A 19,121-nucleotide genomic window follows, 5' to 3' on the forward strand; every position below is an offset into this window, starting at 1 on the left:
CGAACATGTTTAACCCCTTTCTTTATGTGCCTGTCCCTAGTCAGGAGCCTTTAGTCCAGTGGTTGGTTCACGTCTATTATATATGTTTTTCCCTAAATTGCTTTGTTACAAATTACGTTTAGTTTTTTCAATTGAGTATTTTTTGTTGTCCAGGCCTTTCATAGCCGACTATATGGTATAGTTTTTTTCTCATTGTTGAGGGCCGTGCGTTTGCCTATAATTGCTCAAATCCACTGTATTTCAACTATGGTGTATAGTTAATTATCTTATTGATAATCATGCAGAATCTCCTTATGTTTTTAGACAAAATATTTATAGATAAAAATTTCTCATATAAATACAGAATGAAATAAATAAAGAAATGATAAAAATTATGATAAAATAAAATAAATTAAAAATGAATTAAACTGAATATTTTGTAACTAAGTATTTTAAAATAAACAAAAAGTCTTACCATTCATTTCAATCAACAGAATAAAATGATAAAAAAAAAGTATAAACGTAAAAGTCCCTTTAAGAAATATACTCAACAACAAAATATAAAATACAAAGAAGGGTTTATTTCTAGTTGTTATTAGCTAGGAACTGTAATCATTAAACAGCCAAATTTCTCCAAAAGTCAAACAGTTGTTGAATTTGGTTTTTCTTCGATTCGAAGTAAACCCAACCTATAATGGTTCATATTTGCGTATTTTTTTAAAAAGTTTATATCAGGGAAAAAAATATTACAGCTTTGTTCGAATTGTATTTTATTTGTTTTCGTCATAACATTCTAACAGAGGCAGAGGAATAATTAGGAAACGCTTTGAATGTGTTGCTGCGAAAGCTGATACTGATATAAGAACATTAACGTTACCAATTAAAAAGTGTCAGATGCGCATTTTGACATAAATTCATTTATTTTAATCAATTTCTTAAGTTTTCCCACGTATATCAGTAGTCGTATGACAATATTACAACTGGGATTATTATACTCAAGTTAGTATAATAGTCTAAGATTACAACAAGCATGACAAACTCATTGACTCATTCGATCGTATTCAACTGATAAAATGAGACAAAAGAAACAAAATTTACAACCGAAATTCAACAACATGGGTGCATGAAATGAAAACGACGATAAACGCCAAAATAATTCTTTAAAAAATAAATAAAATTAGCATCAGAACACAAGCCAACAACTGGGGATGGTATCATGTTTTCTGAACATGATATCAGATCTTGCTCCCTATGTGGAACTCGCCGTGTTGCTCTTGTTGCGCAAAGTTAGTAATCATTCAGGGACATCAAAATCGACAAAATGAGGACTAGATTGTGTCTACGACATTTAAACACATCCGTTTTAATCTATGACACAATGTACGAAAGCAGATAACAAACTGATGGTGGCGTCTGTATACTTTTGAAGGGAAGACTTCAACTTTACCACTTAGTTCAATAACTTCAGTGCAAGTATCAATCCTATCGTCAGCTGCGTGATCACAATAAACTATGACGTATAAAAACTATAAACAATGGTGCAATGACACTACAAAGAAAAATATATAGGTTAAGGAATAATCGGATTAAAAATTTCTTCTAAAACATTATCTAAAAAAATTGAAAACAACACGTTTAATAATTTATTGCGTCCGAAGCGCTTTTCTGGATATACCTTCATCGGGAACGCTCAACGCCAAACATTTAAAATCCGAAGATGTATTAAATTACTATTCGATTGATATTAAGACTTCGGTCTTTTTGCATTTCGTATCATTTCTAAGAGGGTGGTAAAGGGTTATTTTCGTGCAACGTGATCGCCGTTTTTTATTTCACGTTCAACGTGTTTTTACTTTTTTATTTGACGTTCAGTCGTGCAAGACGGGTGCCTCGTTCAACGTGTTCTGCTTATTTAATTTTACGTGCATCGTGATTTTCAAAGTCTTATTTTGCGTGCTCGGTATTTTTCAAATAAAATTCAAACACTTGGCAGGGATAGTCAAGAAATACTTTTTTAAAAGCCGTAAACCAATTATATCATAAATGTGTATACTAAATCGGGAATATCAAGTTAATATATAAAAGAAGACAGTGACTCAGTCACCAAAGGTACAAATAAAAGTATTTATTTTTCGTGCAACGTTCATAACAGAAATTATTTCACGTTCAACGTGAAATTATGTCTTATTTCACGTTTTTTTTCGTGCAAGCACCCCCCCCCCCCCCCCTTTACCACCCTCTTCTAAAAATATTAACATTCGTTAAAAACAAATGATTACATTACAGCACAGTCGCTTGAATTTTAGTGATATTATATAATATACCCCTATATATATTTTTTTTTCTTCACATTTTTATCACTTAATTTCAAGCGACTGTGATTTGTTTTCTTAACAATCCGTTATATTTTTATTCGTGTTAAACGTGCTCAGTTGATCAGTATACATGGTAATATTACATTGAAGAAAAAATATAATATTAATTCATGTCCCAACATTTGTTAGAATTTCGGGTATGTTGGCACAGAGCCTAGTAAGAGCAAACAGCAAAACTTGATCTTTTAATTCGATTATATGAATAAATTTATAACGTTATAAATACTTTATTACTACTGTATCATTGGGTAGTTGTATACATGGTGTATGTCATGTATACATGTATATAGTACAACAATATAAACAAGGAAGAAAATAACATGGAGGAAAAAGACAAACAACATATCATGGACTACAATAAATGGTCGATTTATTTTTAACCTCACAGTGGACACAATTACATTAAAATTATAAACTGACACAGCAACAGATGTAAGAGTTTAACATGACATGATTTTATTATGTTCATATCGATTGGTTTCTGTAACTTACTGTGATTCTATTAATTGATCACAAATTATTCAATACTAAAAAATAGGGAAACCAAATAACAAAATACAGACGATCAGCACACCAACCATGAGCACCCGAAATTTCCGAAAATAGCAGACAAACAATACAAAGACAAAAAACTTTGAAAAACACCCGGTAAAGACAAAGGCCAAACCAAGGGGGAAAAGGGGGTGCATTTACCGGATTAAATGGCGCACAAAATTTCACAAAATATATATGTATCTCTAGACAGTTTGTTTTAAATCTATAAACATAAAGCACCTAATATAAGAACTACATGTATCTATATGGTACATTTGTAGAAATTTACATAAATATATAAACAAGTCTAAATTGACAGCTTCGTTCAGTATTGTTCAAACCTATGATTGCGATGGACATGTTGAATAAAAACCGCAAATTGTATACGTGAGCATGTAAAACAAATTCCGTTGTAGAAGGGTCTACATACAGCACAAACAACATTTTCCAAAAGACCAATATTATATTTTAACAAAACGCATTTGACTAACAGATCGAACAACTAATGTTCTTAAACCCTGCTGACTGCCACATGTGCCATTGGCGATTGCCAAATAAATTGATCACAAGATGTAACAAAATGGATCTTAATATTAATTTGATACTTAATAGCAAACAATAAACTTGCGGCAAAGGTGTTATACCACAAACATGAGGTGAAAAAGTTTGTACACCAGATCCGGATTTCGACAATTACATGAATTAATGTCTCTTCAGTGATGGTTGGAATCCAAACGGTATTTGGAAGGCCATATAATTTAGGCACTGGGTACGGTTACATGGAAATGTAATAAAAATAAAAATATTGTTGTTACATTGGAGACTAAATGCCGGAATGCATGGTTGGGTAAGGACCTGACTAATTACGAATGTAACAATAACTATTGAAGCTACGGTTACATAGCGTTATTGTTACATCAAAAACAGCAATGTCACTACGATGAGACTTGTAATAGGTACTAAATAATAAAAGTTGAAGACATTTATTTTAGATTTACAATACATACAATTATTACATACAATTTCTTCATTTTTTTTTATTTACAATGACAGTTTCTACATATCCCGTAAGTGAATTTCGGAGTATGTGCAAGTCCGACACATTTTTGACGAAACCACTCCAAGCAGCCATCACCATGATCACACACCAGTGGTGCCGCTTTGTGAACGTAGTATAATTCCATTCTGCGATATTCCTTTTAGAAGATAAGGCAACATTTAATGTCTGCCATGGTTCTGGTGAGAAATACTTTTTTACTCTAGCAATACTGATATTCTTATCCAATATTTTGGTTGGAGCATGTGATGTAGTTTCATGTCGTCTTTCAATATGATCGCATTGCTGTCCATTACGGATTTTAGGTTTACCTCAGATTTTAGTATCCAACTTAGCAGTTAGTAAACTGTCATTTGCTTTGGATGTATCAAATTTTTTTTAGAGCTGCGTTCGTATCTATAGCTGTATGCAATTTGTGTCTTGATATTGTTTCAGTTTCGTTTCAAACGCATCCCAAGTTTAATTTTTTTTCATCCAAAACAAAATTGGTAATAGGAATCTCTTCATCCATTGTTCAAAGTAACCCTAACCCTAACCATGATGACAATAATAAGAGTAGGTGTGCAGTTAAACTATTTAAATACCATTTGTTGAATGATGATATGTATTATTTATCATTATTACAAGTACTATTTAGTACATGTGAAAGAATTAAGCAACACAACTATAGAAGATTTAAATTTAATAAATCTAGCATGCATACATTGCTGTTTTTCATGTAACAATAACACAATGTAACCGTAGCCTCAATAATTATTGTTACATTCGTAATTAATCGGTTCCTTATCCAACTTTGCATTCCGGCAATTAGTCTCCAATGTAACAATAATATTTTTATTATTGTTACATTTCCATGTAACCGTAGCCAGTGCCTATAATTTACCTCAATTAAGGATAGACTCTTGAATTTGAAAGAGTCAAAATAGGATGAACGGATCATAAAAACCGGAGGGAAAATACGATACAAGCCCCAACGAAAAAAATATAAACAAGTCTAAATTGAAAACTACGTACAAACCACTTTTAATGTTAGACAAATCATAGTTAAACATCATATGTTCATTTTAAAGAAATTTCGTTTCTGATGTCACCAAATTGTTCACTCGATTTATTTAGAAAACAAAAAGCAACAAATTCAACAACACAAGAACATGTAAATAATGTTCGACCACCAAAAATGGTAACCACAAATTAAAGTACTTTCACAGTCGTTGATGTTACCTTGCGGTCTACGGATATTCGTAGATCACCGTTTCAGATCTTTTTCTAATTGATACCAACATATTTGGATAAATGAAGTATTTACGACAGACGCGCGTGTCGTGTACAAAAGACTCATCAGTGACGCTCGAATAAAATAATGTTAAAAAAAACAAATAAAGTACGAAGTAGAAGAGAATTGAGGACCGAACATTTCTAAACGGTTTGCAAAATACAGCTTAGGTAATCTATTCCTGAGGTAGAAAACACTTTGGTATTTCAAAAATTCTAAGTTTTGTTAACAATTAATTTATAATTATGAACATATACTCAAGTTAAAACGATGCAAAATATCAGGTCAGTAATTATAGGGTGATATTTTTTTGTCAGCAAGTTAAGTACTTTGACCATGCTTTCAAGAACTATGATCATTCTTTAATAAGATCTTATTTTGTGTTTTTCATCTATCATACTGTTACAGGATGAGTTTATTTATTAAAGTGTTTAGTAGATTACAAGTATTGGACTAATAGTACTGTATGTTATGTTAAGTTAAGTTATTTGTTATTTATCCATTGATTGAGATTAAAAGGGGAAGGTTTGGTATTAAAAAGTCACCTCCAGTTCTCCAAGAGTATAAAACTACATTATTTTTCTTTGTCTTTTCTTTTCCCTTTTCAATGTGTCGAACGAAGATGAAAAAATCTTGTTAGGTTCATGAAGAATTCACTGACGCTTTCATCAAAGAGCTTGAAACATGTGAGTTTTGGGGATTGATATTTCGGCAGACAGTCGATATTCTAATGGGAATTAACAATGCGCAACTACTGACTTATTTGTTTTACTCCCATAAAGCATTTATAACAGAACATTAAGGCTTTTCTACCTCAGGAATAGATTACCTTAGGCTCTTCAACTTTGGACTTTATTTGGTCTTTTTAACTTTTGTGGATACGAGCGTTACTGGTGAGTCTTTTGTAGACGAAACGCGCGTCTGGCGTCAATACAAAATTTAATCCTGGTATGTATGATGAGTTTATTTATATTCAAACACAAAAATCTTGCATTTTATCATTTTTTTAAAAGTTCTCCAATTTAATTTTCAGAAAAAAATAAAGTAACAAAAATACCGAATTCCAAGGAAAATTCTAACCCGACAGTCCCGTAGCAAATGGCAAAATAAAATGTTCAAAAATATCCAATTGATAACAACTATAATATTCCTGACTTGGCACAGGCGTTTTCTTCTGTAGAAAATTGTGGATTAAACATAGTTTAATAGCTAGCTTAGCCTCTCACTTAAAATGAGTGACATAATATTCAAGATTCAGATATAGTGATGTCCTAAAATACAATTTCATATATTTCACTGAGTGATTATATCTCATATACCGGTATTCTAGTGAATTTGATAGGTAAAATACTACAGGTCTGCTTTATATCTCGATTTATTTTCGATATTGACTCAGATGGACTTTATTTTTTTTCTTTATATGATATAAACGTTTATGATTTCTACTTTCCAATTGTCAACTTCTCCTTTCTTGCTCCTTTGTATGGCGTTTTCATATTTCATTTTAAATTGACAGTGGCATGATTGCTTATCACACAACTCTCAACAGGGACTTTCTATACAGAAAGACCCTGCTCTCAACAAGAGACAAAATGACACAGAAAATAACAAATATACGTCACCGTACGGCATTTAACAATTGGCAAAGCCTACACTACATAGTCAGCTATAAAAAGCATCAAAAGACAAATATAAAACAAAAATTTTACGATTGTGATTGTTCACACTTTGTAGACTTCGTTAGTAGTGCTAAGGTCCTCTCACAAAAATTACTCAAATCAGAGTTAGAGGACAAAAAGACTAAAATCGAAACTACATACATAACTGTTACTATCACAAATTAATTGACAGATACTTAGTGTCAAAAAAGAGGGGTGAAATATACAAGAGGGAAATTCAAACTCATAGATCAAATACAAACGGACAACACTATGGAGAAAAGAAAAACAGACAAATAATACTCCACAAGACACAATATAGCAATTGTCAGCTTCTGACATATCTTAAAATACCAGTAAAGTCTTCTTGTGTGAGTTTAAGAAGAGAATCACTGAAATGACATTAATTGCCCATCTGATGCAATAAAATAAGTACCGTTTATGTTATTACTAATTTTTACTTTTTGCCAGATTGAGGATTTACATGTCATGTGATGAAGGCATAGCTGCATTAAGATTTGATGAGATTCCCTCAATTTTGCTACTATGATTTGACTCTTCGTAATTTAGTAGATTTTAACATCAGTTAACTATTGCAGGTCTCCTTAATCTAACATATCTGTCCGTTTTTGTTATTTTAAAAAATTGCCCAGCTTTGTTCTTTTTTGATCACTTATAAAAATCATCTTTTTAACTAGTAATTTTTAAACTCTTTCCGATCTCCTATGAATAATTTGGCTACCATCTTAGCCATACAGCTCCTAACACTCAGAAATTAGTGAATGCATTTATTATTAATGCAATTTCAACATGACAGACCACATGCGACTACGTCAGGAATTATCTATTTGCTTGATGTGTTGGAGCTTTTGATATTGCCATTTTTTATTTTTTTATGCTATTTTCACTTTTCCTGACCGGTGTGAGAAATATATTTCTCCTCACTAGTGAAATCAAAGAGCTGATAGCTCTGAGGTGGAAGAAGGTGAATAAAAGGTAACTTGAATTACCATAAAAGCAGCCCCACTTACCCAGGCTGCTTTGTTCCATTATCGTTAAAATGTACTTTTTTCTTCAAACAAGAAAAGGTCATAAGTACATGGATTTCCCATCCGTACAATCATTTTCTATGTTCAGTTGACTAGGAAAATTAGGTAAAATCTTTAATTTCGCAGTAAAATTAAGAAGATCATATCAAGAGGAACACATATGTACTAAGTTTCAAGTTGATTGGATTTCAACTTCATCAAAAACTACCTCGACCATAAACTTTATAACCAGAAGCAGGACGGACGGACAGACTAGAAAACATATTGCCCATAAATGGAGCATAAAAATAGTAAGACTTGTTACATACCCGCCAACTTTTGAAAGTTCCCATATGGGTTTTTACTGCACAACAACAATTTTAAAGGTTACAATTTTTAGCGACGTATTTTGCAAGATCTGGATTGTCTAGAAAAAGTGTCATATTTGTATGATGAACTTACATGCCTTTTCCTTAAGTCTGTTTGCATGATTCTAGTTATATATTAAATCGGTAGAAAAAATATACATGAAGCTAGCAGTCCAGGGTTTATTTTTCCAGATTAAGAATATTAGATGCTTGTTGAAATTTCCAATTTTGAATAATGCACAAAGATGGACCTTTAACAGGTTGGGAACAACACTCCAAATGAGGGTAACCTAACTGGAAGATCATTACAACCCACTGTAAAAAATGAGCACAAAAAAAGTCATTTATATTCATATTATTTGATGAAACTTTTCCCCAAGAACTATGCATCTATTAAGTACTGAATGGTCAAAACATCATAAGAAGGGCATCTAATTCACATGACAAAGGAAAACCATGAATAAAGACAACACTTTATATATCCTTTTTATTTATATAAAAACAAAATCTTCTTGTCTGCAGGATTGCAAATTCGTAACTTCAAGGGCGAACTTGTAAACAGGGCGAGTTGTCCCGATACCAAATTCACGCATGTGTAATACAAATATCTACAGTTAAAACATCCTGTTACAAATAAACAAATAACGTTCATGTGGATGAGATGAAATCTAATAATTTACATAAATAAAAGGGTCATATTTACGATAGTGATTGTTTTACGATCATAATTTACAAATTAAATGATTCAGATGCCTAATCATGTGTAAAAATCGGTGTCAGGAATCTTAAGTTGTTATGAAATTGTAATACACGAAATGAATGCGGCATACGGAGACTCAATGCCAATGGTCAGCCCCTTACGGTGTCAGACCACCAATTAAAAATCCCTATCTGTTCAACCAAATTTTGCAATTTTCACAGCTTTCTAAATATTTTACCTTAAGTTTAACTTCAAGGAAACCAGGTATATCCTGAATTGTACATGTATCACCTTTCTACATGCCAATTTTCAACCAATGTTTAAAGTCTTGTAACAAATTTCTGATCTTGAAAAGACAGGTACTACCAAAATAACTCCCGGTTTTCTGGAAATCTTAAATTAGTGTACTATGTAGCCCATTGATCCTGAATTTTTAATGCAAACTAATAGACAAGTGAATTTTGGCTCAAAATGGTCTAAATATATTTCCCTTTCACCAAAAGTTTCATTTCTGCAAATTTGTTGGTTAGTTTAGGTAAACAATGACATCAAAAGCACTATTTTGTGTCAGAGTAGGACTACTTTTACATACGTTCTAAATTGGAGGGAGTAATTGGTGGTCTGACACCTAAAGAGCCAAAAAAGTTGCTCAGAAATCTTTGCTTTGCTTTATTTTTAATCCTTAGTCAATTTGAAGTCAGAAACATCCTATCTGAGCATAATGTGACTTATATTACAAATTTCACAGCTCAATTTAAACTGACTGTAATGTATGACTTTGATAGAAAATACTTGAAAATTTCATTTTGGACTACAGGAACATAAACTTTTTATATCAAGATCAGTTTTGTTGATTTTTTTCTTGTTTGTTCTACTTCTTAAAAGACTCTCCACAATTTTTACAATGGGTTAAGTAAAAAATCCAAGGTATTGAAGAGTCAAGGAATATTGACCCCGCTTTTTTACACCTAGTGTAAGTAATGGTACTATTAAATGATCAAAAGTGCAGTCATGGTCATTTAACTGTTTTTATTTACTATCAGTTGATACAACTTAAGGTATAAAACTTTCATTTGAGATAATAAATGGAATTTTTGTGAGTTTTTGCAATGTTTACATCAGGCTATGTTATCTGCCATATACATGCTATGACGCAATGATATAAGGGATAAAAATCGAATAATTTCATTAAATCTTGAAGACAACAACTTTTTTTGGTGGTAAAATAACCATGTTTTAATGTTAATACCACGCAAACAACTTACTGTGCATTTATAACAATTTGGGACATTTTTTTAAGTGAAAGCATATTGTCAGGGTGGGAAAGCTAAAAATAGCACAAATTCAGGTCTAAGGCTCTAAATTTGCAATATGTGACTTTTTGCCCCCAAAAAGATTGAAATGTGACTACTACCACTTCATATGATCAGTTAAGTAAAAAAAATCAATTGTTTTCTGAATTTGGGGTTTCACCGCATTTCCCTTAAAGGTGTCAGACCACCAATTAAAAATCCCTATCTGTTCAACCAAATTTTGCAATTTTCACAGCTTTCTAAATATTTTACCTTAAGTTTAACTTCAAGGAAACCAGGTATATCCTGAATTGTACATGTATCACCTTTCTACATGCCAATTTTCAACCAATGTTTAAAGTCTTGTAACAAATTTCTGATCTTGAAAAGACAGGTACTACCAAAATAACTCCCGGTTTTCTGGAAATCTTAAATTAGTGTACTATGTAGCCCATTGATCCTGAATTTTTAATGCAAACTAATAGACAAGTGAATTTTGGCTCAAAATGGTCTAAATATATTTCCCTTTCACCAAAAGTTTCATTTCTGCAAATTTGTTGGTTAGTTTAGGTAAACAATGACATCAAAAGCACTATTTTGTGTCAGAGTAGGACTACTTTTACATACGTTCTAAATTGGAGGGAGTAATTGGTGGTCTGACACCTTAAGTCTTCAGAAGACTTGACGTCTTCTTCCACTAAAAATCTGTTCTCTGCAAACGATTGGTTAAAATTTAATTGTGACGTTAAATTTTCTTGTTTTCTTCTGAATTTTCTTATTGTGACGTCATGAAAGAAGGTGACCATGCCGGATGATGTCACATCAAAAGAACCCAACTTTCCTCAAATTTTGAAAAGAAAGGATAAAAATTATAAGAGAAACAGATTCCACCACTGTAACAGTGGCAAGCCTCGCACTTTAAATATTGAAATGTAACTGTCTCGAGTGGAGAAATATCGTGATACACCTGTTGCAGTTGTGGAATCTATATTTCATTAAGGACTTTCTGTTTTGAATTTTCCTCGGAGTTCATTATTTTTCTGATTTATACTTTTTTCTTATACATATAAATTCAAACTTTTAGCAGGTGATATTAATTGACACCATGACTTTTTTTATAAGTTTATTATTATCTTCAATAACATTTTCATGTGGTTAAATCAAAAGTAACAACAATTGAAGTTAAAAAATAAAACAGTCAGTAATTTCAATCACTTGTAATTTATGACTGTATATCATACATTAAAGGTGTGTGCTGCTCAAATTTAAAATAATAACAATTCCACAATCAACACACTTTCCAATATAGACTACATTAAAATGAAAAACAGGTCCTTGTATCTGGGATTATGGTACAATTGGAGAAATACAAAATGTTGGCAGATAATAACAAGTTTTTTCAGAATATCTCACCATACATATGTATTCAAGGAGTTTTGTGGATTCAATTATATTAGTTGGATTTTCATGGATTTCCTTGGTACAGATTAACCACGAAATAAAAGGTTCAATGAATCATAAATTTCACATAGGCTTCTATGCAGATTTCAACAAAACCCAGAAATTAAATATCCACGAACATGCAAGTTTTCCTTAAACCACTAAAATAAATGAATCCACAGTAGTTCTTATCTGAATATCTAGGAATATAGTTGTGTGTACCAGGTTTTTTTTTGCATGGCCTAGGAAGATTCCAAAGTGTAACAAAAGATAATTTTAAAAGAAAATTATCAAATCCAATAATTCTTTACTCAAACCAATGGTATCAAACTCAGTGTGTGTCTGTGAAAAGTTTGAATGTTCAGTGGCAAATATTAAATACCAAGTTAGTGACATTTTAACGTGATATGAAATAAAATATAAATGCTGCTTTGTACTTATAGTGGTACATAACATTATAGGGAGATAACTCTGTAAAATCAGATGAACATTTTAATCATGTTCTATAGTTAAGAAAATATGAAGCTTCTCAATGATCAAAATTAGTGTTTGTAAAACTGCTATATATCCAACCATTATTTTCCGATAATGTGGCTATTTTTTTGAAATTTTGATATTTTTGTCGAAGGATCAAAGTAAATACTTTGTCAAAATTTTTAAAAATTAAACTCGTCGAATAATTTTAGTCAAGGTGTGTGGTACCAACTTAACTAGTAAAAAAATCCAGTTTAAGGAAGACAGGTCTCCCTCCCAAGACTGATATAGTCTGACTGAAATGCATATGTATTGTTTAATTAAAACTGGTTTTAATTTTAAGATTTTGGTTTTCTGGAATATAACATAAATATGTGGTTTAAATGTTTGCATAATAAACCAAAGGTTTTTCTTTACAAGCATTTATCATATAAAGAAAAACAATTAATTTCTTAATCAAATAAAACATCAACACATTTCAATTCATTTGTCAAAATTGTATTCCCTTTACCATTGTTGCAATATTAAACAATATTTGAATGAAATAAACAGACATTACATGTTAATAAAACACCTTTTAAAATACAATAAAACATTTAAAAAGACTTTTAAGTGTTAAACACTTTCAAGATCCACATCAGAGACAGTATAACACTCCCTCCAGCATCTATGAAAATCAGTGGACAAAATGTACATTGGTGCAGTAAAATTTGCATACTATATGTTATTTCAATGACACATTCTAAAAGTATATAAACTACAATGGACCCCAACTTATTTTGAAATTCCAAATTTTATGCAATTCTATAGTAAAGGTAACTCAAAGAAAAGTACACCTTTTTGTTAAAAGAAAATTTGAATATTTCATTTGTTTACCAGTTATATCTTTAAAATAAAAAAAAATGTTCAACAGGGTTAATGGTATTTTTATTTACTGTGGATTCGTTATTATTCATTGGATACACATTTTCGTGGATTATGTGGGTACAGGTTAACCACATAATTAAATGTTCAATGAATGACAGATTTTCTATAGGCTTGAATGCAGACCTCTGCAAAACCACGAAATTAAATATCCACGAACATACAAGTTTTCCTTTATCAAATAAAATAAATGAATCCACATTCATTGAATTTGGTATAACAAAGAACTAGAGGCTCTCAAGAGCCTGTGTCGCTCACCTTGGTCTATGTGCATATTTAACAATGGACACAGATAAATTCATGAAAAAATTGTGTTTTGGTGATCATTATGTGTTTGTACATCTTACTTTACTGGAAATTCTTCTTGCTACAATTATCTCTATCTATAATGAACTTGGCCCAGTAATTACAGTGGAAAATATATTCTAAAAATTTACAAAAATTTATGAAAATTGTTAAAAAATTACTATAAAGGGCAATTACTCCTTAAGGGGTAAACAGACAATTTTGATCATGTTGACTTATTTGTAGATCTTACTTTGCTGAACATTATTGCTGTTTACAGTTTATCTCTATCTTTTGTAATATTCAAGATAATAAGCAAAAACTTCAAAATTTCCTTAAAATTACTAATTCTGGGGCAGCAACCCAACAACAGGTTGTCTGTTTTGTCTGAAAATTTCAGGGCAGATAGATCTTAACCTGATTAACAATTTATCTCCGTCATTTCAGAGATATAAACCAAAATCTACATTTCGAAAAGGTCATAAGTACATGGATTTCCCATCCGTACAATCATTTTCTATGTTCAGTTGACTATGAAAATTAGGTAAAATCTTTAATTTGGCAGTAATTAAGAAGATCATATCAAGAGGAACACATGTGTACTAAGTTTCAAGTTGATTGGATTTCAACTTCATCAAAAACTACCTCGACCATAAACTTTATAACCAGAAGCAGGACGGACGGACAGACTAGAAAACATATTGCCCATAAATGGAGCATAAAAATAGTAAGACTTGTTACATACCTGCCAACTTTTGAAAGTTCCCATATGGGTTTTTACTGCACAACAATTTTAAAGGTTACAATTTTTAGCGACGTATTTTGCAAGATCTGGATTGTGTAGAAAAAGTGTCATATTTGTATGATGAACTTACATGCATTTTCCTTAAGTCTGTTTGCATGATTCTAGTTATATATTAAATCGGTAGAAAAAATATACATGAAGCTAGCAGACCAGGGTTTATTTTCCAGATTAAGAATATTAGATGCTTGTTGAAATTTCCAATTTTGAATTATGCACAAAGATGGACCTTTAACAGGTTGGGAACAACACTCCAAATGAGGGTAACCTAACTGGAAGATCATCACAACCCACTGTAAAAAATGAACACAAAGTAGAATTTTTCAATAAAATGCTGAAAATAGGCTTTAAAGTATTAAAATGCATTGCAAAAAACAAATATTTCATTAAATAAATTTAAGTAGAATATTCCTATGATATTCCTTTTCATATTGGATACAAATTTTATTGAGTCTACTGCAGACACTTTGTAGTCAAAGTGTTTCAACTGAGGTACTACACAGGCGTCAAAAGGCGTCATTATGGAGTAAAGGGGGTGGCGTCAAAAAGCGTCATTATGGAGGAAAGGGTTAAGTACTGAATGGTCAAAACATCATGTTTTTTTATCGACATAAATTTTGTCATAAATGTAACCAAATGATGTAGAAATTGTGTTTTTTCTTCAAATTTCCATCAAATTGTAATGTTTATAGTTCCATTATTGCCTCTCTATTTGAATAAAATAAAATAATAAGAAGAATCTGTTTCTTGTTTTGTTTTGTTTTTGACAAATGATTGTTCACTGCTAGCAAATGAATCATTATATTTATATATCTTATCTGTATATATTTTTGTTCATGTCTTCATCTCCTTATCATTTGTAAATGTATAGACAAATAAGAAAGAAATAAGCTCCACATGTATATTTGCAACATCGTAAATTAATTAAAAAGACTTTCTGTTGTAAACAAAATTATGATATAAACTTCAATTTAATCCTTGAAAGGAGGTCTAGATTGCTAAAATAATTTATAAATTTTAATTTTTTTATTTGTCCAAAATCATTTAAATTCATTTAATCAACATCCTTTTATGATTATTTGATTAAAATATTAATCATTTATAGTCTTTTTACAATTTACATTTTTAAAAGCAAAATAACTGAAAACAGGATAAAACAAAGGGAAGTAACAAAAAAGTATTTCAATATTCCCAATACACATCGTTTTGATAACACAACGGCAGTTAGCCGGAGGTAAACATCGATGATTACCAGTATGTTTGACACCCAAGCTGACAAGTGAAGCCATATAATTATACATCTTCTTTGATGTTCAGGTAAAATTTAACACAGGTGTCAATTGCACCCGTACAGTAGTAAGAAATGATCAAATATGGCGTCTGAAAAATTTCATACACGGGAGTTTTTTCTCCTAAACGGGAGGTTCACATGTATGTTACGAAGGGCATCTAATTCACATGACAAAGGAAAACCATGAATAAAGACAACACTTTATATATCCTTTTTATTTATATAAAAACAAAATCTTCTTGTCTGCAGGATTGCAAATTCGTAACTTCAAGGGCGAACTTGTAAACAGGGCGAGTTGTCCCGATACCAGATTCACGCATGCGTAATACAAATATCTACAGTTAAAACATCCTGTTACAAGTAAACAAATAACGTTCATGTGGATGAGATGAAATCTAATAATTTACATAAATAAAAGGGTCATATTTACGATAGTGATTGTTTTACAATCATAATTTACAAATTAAATGATTCAGATGCCTAATCATGTGTAAAAATCGGTGTCAGGAATCTTAGTTGTTTTGAAATTGTAATACACGAAATGAATGCGGCATACGGAGACTCAATGCCAATGGTCAGCCCCTTAAGTCTTCAGAAGACTTGACGTCTTCTTCCACTAAAAATGGTTAACAATTGACTATGAAGGGCAATAACTCCTAAAGGGGTCAACTGACCATTTCAGTCATGTTGACTTATTTGTAAATCTTACTTTGCTGAACATTATTGCTGTTTACAGTTTATCTCTATCTATAATAATATTCAAGATAATAACCAAAAACAGTATAATTTCCTTAAAATTACAAATCTAGGGGCAGCAACCCAACAAAGGGTTGTCCGATTCATCTGAAATTTCATGGCAGATAGATCTTGACCTGATAAACAATTTAACCCATGTCAGATTTGCTCTAAATGCTTTGGTTTTTTAGTTATAAGCCAAAAACTGCATTTTACCCCTATGTTCTATTTTTAGCCATGGCCGCCATCTTGGTTGGTTGGCTGGGTCACCGGACACATTTTTAAAACTAAATACGCCAATGATGATTGTTGCCAAGTTTGGTATAATTTGGCCCAGTAGTTTCAGAGAAGATTTTTGTAAAAGTTAACGCCGGACAACGCCGGACGCAAAGTGATGGGAAAAGCTCACTTGGTCCTTCGGGCCAGGTGAGCTAAAAAGGACATGGTTGTGGCATAAAAACATGTTTAACATATATTGCTTGTCAACACAGGGTTTAACAAAAAGTGAATAATTGGCAAGAAAAATAATGAAGTGGAAGCTGTTCTAAAAAATCATAAGAATACCACAATGAAAGTTCCCCATTACAGTCCCACACAAATGAGACCAGTTTCCCTGGTAAAAAACATATACTACAGATTAAAATATTGAAGCAAAACTATCCTCCTTCTAAATTAAATTCTATGAAAGAGAATTCAATTATTAAAAGGTAACTCACAGTTTTTATTGTATTGGTCAAAGCAGTTCATTGCATAAATCTTTATACATTTTCAGCAGACATGTTCCAAATAATGACTTTGTATTCAACAATAAAATATTTCTAGGACAGCACACACATGACAAATCTTAATTTTAAACACTATTTTGAAAAGCTTCAAAATATTGACTTTTTTATTAACATAACAAATTTAACACTCTGCAATCCTGCTTTCTATTTGATCCTCCCAATGAAAATTGAAATACAGTTTCAATGTATTTAAAACCTTAAATATTCTTTACAAAATAATAAAAAACTTATGGTTAGGGGGGTGTTCCATAAAAACAAACACGAGACACAGGAAGGCACTTTGAAATTTCAGCTATGGGTTATTGACGATTTAGTAGTTTAAATACAAGAGACATTCTTAAAATCACTCTATACATGTAGGTGGTAAACTTATTTTAAAAATTTCAACCCAGGTACCAAGTATATATTAGTGGATCAGCCTTTACATGTATGTATTAATGGAACAGCCTTTACATTTATGCAATAATGGAACAGCCTTTACATATATATTAAAAGTAATTCCTACAATTCATGTTGATTCAATCTGATTGTTTGGAAAGAAATGTTAACTCCTTATGCCACACAGATTATGTGTGATGAATTATGAGCTCATGTCTTGTTAGACAGAAATGTTTAAGTTCAATGTTAGATCATGTTTTGCGTAATCGTTTATTTGAAGTTGGCGTCTGTGATGAGATTCTTTTACTTTGCCTTGTTGGTGTAGAGGGTACGGATGAAGCAGAAGTACTTGATATCACAATAACATCCTCGGGAACATTCGTAGTACTTCCCGAGGCTCTGGTCGAGGGCTGAGAAGTACCTCCAGAGGATCTGGTTGAGGGAGAAGGGGTAGTTCCTGAACCTCTGGTGGAGGGTGGTTGTGTTCTGGCTGGTGGTGTCAAGGTAGTTCCTGTGCCTCTGGTTGAGGGTGCAGTTGTAGTTCCTGAACCTCTGGTCAAGAGTGTAGGAATTCTGGCTGGTGGTGTCAGAGTAGTTCCAGAGGATCTGGTTGGTGGTGTCGGAGTAGTTCCAAATCTTGTTGGTGGTGTCGGAGTAACCGTTGAGGTTCTGGCTCTTTTATTTGGTGACGGGGCATCACTGTTTGTTTTTGTCTGTATGTTAGGTCTACTTGGGGGAATAGATCTTGTATTCTGCATTGTAACACCTTAAAAATAAATTTAATTGTTTTTTACTACAACATTGAGGATATTTTTAGGGTTTGTCTTTATAGGTTTCTCAACAAAATTTCTCTTACCATATAACTAATTTAGATTAGACTAAGAGTGGTCCATGTTTCCAGGAATAATGAAGTTGGAACAGTACAGTTTATAAAGCCATCAACACTGTTAAATGTAGGTTTGTTTGTTATTGTAGCAGTTCAGTGACTCTGTTGTTATGTTTTTTTCTTCTTACGGTTGATATGTTTCCCACAGTATTGGATTGAAACCTTGATTTGTTTTCCCTAAATCAATTTATGACTATTGAACAGCTGTATACTACTGTTGCCTTTACTCAAACAAAACAATAAACATGAAAATGTTTTGTTCATTACAACAAGCAAAAGATCCGAAAGCGTACAAGTAGTTGAACATAATGTGATCAGAATGTAAAATGCAAGTTTTATATTTAAGTGATTAAAATACTCTGACTTGCTTTTCAAAACAAAAACATTGTCAAATAAAGGTACTACCAGAAAGGCTCACAAAATGATACATCTGCTCCAAAGTAAAGCAATGGAAAAGACTATGATTAACTTTAACAGCTCAATCTGAAAAATTAAATAAGTTTGCGATCTGGTTATATGGGGCAAAAATTGAGAAATCTGTGGTAATAATAATGAATTTACAGTAAAGGATTTTCATTTACCTAATTTATACTCTACATCTTTGAGTTGTTGTTCAGCTTCCCGACATTCTTTATGTTTACTTTGCATTTCAGCATCTTTATAATGGTCTACTTGTTCTTGCAGTTCTTCCTGGGCTCTCTGTGTACGTAACAATGCTGCCTTATAACTCTGTACAGTACCTGTAATTGTAATTCATAGATAAAAGGAAAGGTCATTTATATTTTCTGAGGCAAAAATAAGATTTTTTTCCTATTAGAATATACATTTTCACATGTTGCTTGGATGGCTTGTTTATT

The 19,121-nt window shown here is 31.8% G+C and overlaps 1 protein-coding gene across 1 annotated transcript in view; it reads right to left on the bottom strand.

Annotated features, from left to right (window-relative positions):
- Window positions 1–17,113: 17,113 nt before the first annotated feature.
- The window catches only part of LOC139499674 (structural maintenance of chromosomes flexible hinge domain-containing protein 1-like), a 75,975-nt gene continuing 73,967 nt past the window's right edge, over window positions 17,114–19,121 (bottom strand). Inside the window, exons 48-49 of the mRNA XM_071288432.1 lie at window positions 18,846–19,004; window positions 17,114–18,144 (exon numbers count right to left, since the gene is read on the bottom strand). Coding sequence (XP_071144533.1) covers window positions 17,630–18,144; window positions 18,846–19,004 — 674 coding nt within the window. The 3' untranslated portion in view covers window positions 17,114–17,629. The remainder of the gene's footprint in view (window positions 18,145–18,845; window positions 19,005–19,121) is intronic.

This window comes from Mytilus edulis, chromosome 12, assembly GCF_963676685.1.
Source record: "Mytilus edulis chromosome 12, xbMytEdul2.2, whole genome shotgun sequence".
Lineage (NCBI taxonomy): Eukaryota > Metazoa > Mollusca > Bivalvia > Mytilida > Mytilidae > Mytilus > Mytilus edulis.